Source organism: Brachyhypopomus gauderio, chromosome 2 (assembly GCF_052324685.1).
Source record: "Brachyhypopomus gauderio isolate BG-103 chromosome 2, BGAUD_0.2, whole genome shotgun sequence".
Taxonomy (NCBI): Eukaryota; Metazoa; Chordata; class Actinopteri; order Gymnotiformes; family Hypopomidae; genus Brachyhypopomus; species Brachyhypopomus gauderio.
Genome location: NC_135212.1, coordinates 34,827,347 through 34,832,280, shown reverse-complemented (window position 1 = coordinate 34,832,280; position 4,934 = coordinate 34,827,347). Strand labels below are relative to the sequence as shown.

The following is a 4,934-nucleotide window of genomic DNA, read 5'->3' as shown; positions in this document are numbered from 1 at the left end:
CCCCCACACACACCCAACCACCCACCAATCCACACTCCCACACACATACACCCACACCCACCACATACATATGCCCACACACATACACCTACCACACACACACACACACACCAATCCACACTCCCATACACCCACCACACCACATACATATACCCACACACATACATCTACCACACACACACAGACACACCCTACCCTAGCCCTCTCCATCTGGAACACAAACTTTTCTGCAGAATATTGATACATACGTACACACACACGTGCACACATACAAAATTTTGTTTTTCGATGTTTATAGCTTACACACACAAACAATTGTTCTGGTCATTGTTCTGGTCATTGTTCTGGTCATTGTTCTGGTCATTTTTCTGGTAATTGTTATGGGCATTGTTCTGGTAATTGTTATGGGCATTGTTCTGGTCATTGTTATGGGCATTGTTCTGGTAATTGTTCTGGGCATTGTTCTGGGCATTGTTATGATCATTGTTATGATCATTGTTCTGGGCATTGTTCTGGTAATTGTTCTGGGCATTGTTATGGTAATTGTTATGGTAATTGTTATGGTAATTGTTCTGGGCATTGTTCTGGGCATTGTTATGGTAATTGTTCTGGGCATTGTTCTTGTCATTGTTCTGGGCATTGTTATGATCATTGTTCTGGGCATTGTTCGAAATTTTGAAAGTGCTCTTATCTACCAACTCTGTCAGTTATATGGGATTAAGAAGTCTCGCACGACTCCCTATCACCCGGCTGGTAATGGTCAGTGTGAGAGGTTCAACAGGACTCTGCATAACCTATTGCGAACTCTGCCCTCTTCTAGAAAAAGAAATTGGGTGGCCTATCTCCCTCATTTGATTTTCTGCTATAACACCACACCTCACCAAACAACAGGTGAATCGCCATACTTCCTCATGTTTGGTCAAGAACCACAGTTGCCCATTGATTTTCTCTTGGGTCGGGTGCAGGAGCCAGTGTCGGGGACCGTGCATGACTGGGTGGTCGAGCATCAGGCTCGGCTTCAAGTAGCCTTTGAGGGGGCTAAGGAGCGGCTGGTGGTTGCTGCAGGTAAACGTAAAGAACACCATGATCGGCAGGGGAGAGAAGTGCCGTTAGCGGAAGGGCAGTTGGTGTATCTCCGCGACTATGGGGCGAGGGGTCGTCATAAGATTCGGGATTTGTGGAGTTCAGTGGTGTACAAAGTGCTGAAGGCACCGGTAGGAGCAGGTTCGGTGTACACCATTGCACCTACAGACGATCTGAGTAAGAAGAGGCAGGTACATCGTTCTCTGTTAAAAGCTCAGCTTCAAAGGGAACCCCCCGGTTCGTCCGAGGAGGAGGTTTTGCAGAACACCACACATCAAAGACGGGCGGAGGTTGAGCCTTCTAGCGAGGGCGAATTGTATGTGCTAGTGTCCCACCCTATTCCTGAATCGCAGGAATCGGCAGCAGTAGCACCTGGGGTGATTGAACCAGTTTCAGGAGTGATGGAGGCAGAAGAGAGGCCAGCCAGTGACCCTCAGGTAGCCAGTGACCCTCAGGTACAAGCTGAGGTTGTGACACGTAGGACCACTCGTGCTACCGCTGGCCACCATTCAAACCCACACCACCTTCCCCAGTCGATTGGGGGCGTAGCTAGTATATCAACTGACCGGGTGACTCTGGTACATAATGTTTTTAGACCTTGGCAGTAAGTTACAAGTACCATGGAAGCATGCCATTGCCAGGGACGGCAATGTAAACAAAAAGGGGGTGGTTTGTGGCAGTCAACAAATTAGATCCCGTGTTGCCTTTAAGGGTTAATTGTTAGGTTGGAGGTGGGTTTTAATTTGTACACGTTAGTGCTTAAAAGGGACCTAGGGGGAGGTCTTGGTGAACCTGCCTTTGAGCCCCCACCTCTTCCGGGTCGTTGCTTCAGCGCAAGGTAGGATTGCTATTTGAGTAGGTTTCTGTCACAGTAGTTTGAATATTCTTTTATTTAAGAATATTCTTTTATTTAGATCACACTGCGTTTCGTGAATCCCCTTGGCCTGTATCCAGTGCTTGCAACCCTCAGGTAATGTTAGTGAAGGGGGAATTGGTAAAGTTGTGTGATTTTAAGATATTAATTTGCGTGTTTTATTCATTGCAGTGCTATTAGTTGGCAGCGACTGGTTCCCTAAATTTAAAGATTTCCGCGTGGTGTTGCGACCGGATTGTGCATCCAGCCAGCGCGATTGGATCAGAGCACCTGCTGTTTGTGTGTGATTGCAGCCTGCCTTGGCGTAGGAGCTGCCGTTTTGCCTTAGAATCATCGCGATTGTGTCGTTCCTGGTGTGGGGCTACTGAATTAAGCTCTTTAATTATTTGGTTTCCTATTTCTTTAACGGGCCGACTGGAAGAGTGCCGCCGCCTATTTCTAGTAAAGTGCGTGTAATTCCCGAGCGGCGTGCCACGGTCGGGTCGTTTATTTTAAGGCTGTGTAAAAATTATGATTAGTATTATTTATAATTATTTCCATTTTAGGTTGTAATCTTATTTTGGTTATTTTTGAATTATTGTCGTGTTCCTTTTTTTTGTTTAAGTTTGTTTCTAGAGCTGTAGACATTGAGTGGAAGAGACTGGTTTTTCTTTGGTTTGTTGTGTTCACTGTTTTTCATGGCCTATTTTATTTAATTCGAATTGTGCACTTGTGTGTAGTGAAATTTTGTTTGTAAACTGGTCCTCTCCACTCTACGCCTTTATGCCTTTTTAGTGCTGGGAAAGCGTAATTGGGGAATTAGTAATGAAGGGTGCATGTTTTTAAATTAAAGTTAGAATAAAGCGCTTTGTTTTTAATATTCATATCCATTTCCCTCGTAGAAGTGGGTTTGTGTTGTGTGGAATTGTTAATAAAACTTCATGTTGTTGTGGATATATCTTACTCTGCCTTTTTGGTCTCAATGAACCTGTGAGCCGATATAATTCTCAAGGTGAAAGTCCCTGAGTGGCGTAGACGGTCGTAAATTCCTTCAATTTATACACGGTTAATTCTTGGTCTCGGAATCTATCTCGTTATACACCTACACCCTCGCCACATTTAGTAATAATTGCTCCAGCAGTTGATCTTTTTTCACCAAGCTGCTTGGCAATTGCCCCGTAGCCCTTTCCAGCCTTGTGGAGGTCTACAATTTTGTCTCTGGTGTCTTGGGACAGCTCTTTGGTCTTATCCATGTTAGTAGTGGGAGTCATACTGATTGTGTGGGGTGGACAGGTGTCTTTATGCAGCTAACAACCTCAAACAGATGCTACTAATTTAGAATAATAAGTGGAGTGGAGGTGGACTTTTTAGAGGCGGACTAACAGGTCTTTGAGGGCCAGAATTTTTGCTGATTGGCAGGTGTTTGATTTTTTTTTTATCATACTTTGTGATTTCTGGATTTTAATTTTATTTTTTTTATTGTCTCTCTCAGTGGATATGCACCCAAGATGAAAATTTCAGACCCCTCCATGATTTCTAAGTGGGAGAACTTGCAAATCATGAGTAGTTTCAGATCTCTTGAAAACATTAAATGCAAGATTATTATAATATTTCATAAAGGGATTAAACAAGATTGTCAACACAAATTCCAGTCCCCTCATGAGCACAAGTGTAGAAGGAAATACCTGAGAGTACATAAACAAGAAACCTTGAGAGAGATAGAGATGGCTTGACTCAAAATGAAAGTCACATGTTTCTATGGACAGCACTGCATAGTGATTACAGCACTGTTCTACTGTAGTGTACGTCAATAGAAATATGAGACTTTGTTTTACATTTGTATCTGAAAGCACTGTGACTGTGTTTTTGATCTTTTAGACTCTTTGGACTGTATACACTGCCCTGCTGATTTCTGGCCAAACACCAAACAAGACAGCTGCCTCCCCAAGCCTGTTGAGTTCCTGTCATGGGATGACACTCTAGCCATCACTCTGATAGTGTTCTCCATCACTGGGGCCTTCTTGTCTTTGTGTGTTACTGCTGTCTTCTACAAACACAGGACATCTCCCATCGTAAGAGCCAACAACTCAGAGCTGAGCTTCCTGTTGCTCTTCTCTCTGACTCTGTGTTTCCTCTGTTCACTTACTTTCATTGGTCAGCCCTCTGAATGGTCCTGTATGCTGCGCCACACAGCGTTTGGGATCACCTTCGTCCTCTGCATCTCCTGTGTTCTGGGGAAAACAATAGTGGTGTTAATGGCCTTCAGGGCTACACTTCCAGGCAGTAATGTCATGAAATGGTTTGGGCCTCCACAGCAGAGAATCAGTGTTCTTGCCTTCACATTCATTCAAATTCTTATTTGTGTGCTGTGGTTAAAAATATCTCCTCCTTTCCCTTTCAAAAATCTAAAGCACTACAAGGAAAAGATCATCTTGGAATGTGGTTTAGGTTCTGCTGTAGGTTTCTGGGCTGTTCTGGGTTATATAGGATTCTTGGCTTTTCTGTGTTTTATTTTGGCTTTTCTAGCACGGAAGCTGCCTGATAACTTTAATGAAGCCAAATTCATCACATTCAGCATACTCATATTCTGTGCAGTTTGGATCACCTTTATTCCAGCTTATGTCAGCTCTCCTGGAAAATTCACTGTAGCTGTGGAGGTATTTGCTATTCTGGCCTCAAGCTTTGGTTTGATTCTTTGTATTTTTGCTCCCAAATGTTTCATAATCGTGTTTAGGCCTGATCAGAATATCAAGAAACACTTTATGGCCAAAGTTCCCTCTAAAGCTCTTTGATATACAAAATAAATAAAAGGAAAGTTTCTACATATTATATCAACATTACAGTTCATCAATAGGTTTATATATTAGAATTACCAACCTTCAGACTGAATTAATGTTTATATGTGAAAACATACATTGGCAACATAATTAACTTTCACAAGACTAACTCTAAAGCTCTCTGAGACATAGTATTGAAGAGTAACTATAACTGATGTGGA

At 42.9% G+C, this 4,934-nt stretch overlaps 1 protein-coding gene across 1 annotated transcript; it reads left to right on the top strand.

Moving 5' to 3' along the window:
- Window positions 1-911: 911 nt before the first annotated feature.
- Window positions 912-4,728, top strand: LOC143508677 (extracellular calcium-sensing receptor-like). Its single transcript, XM_076997339.1, has 2 exons — window positions 912-1,560; window positions 3,815-4,728. The coding sequence occupies exons 1-2, from the start codon at window positions 912-914 to the stop codon at window positions 4,726-4,728; spliced, it is 1,563 nt and encodes a 520-aa protein (XP_076853454.1).
- Window positions 4,729-4,934: the final 206 nt, after the last annotated feature.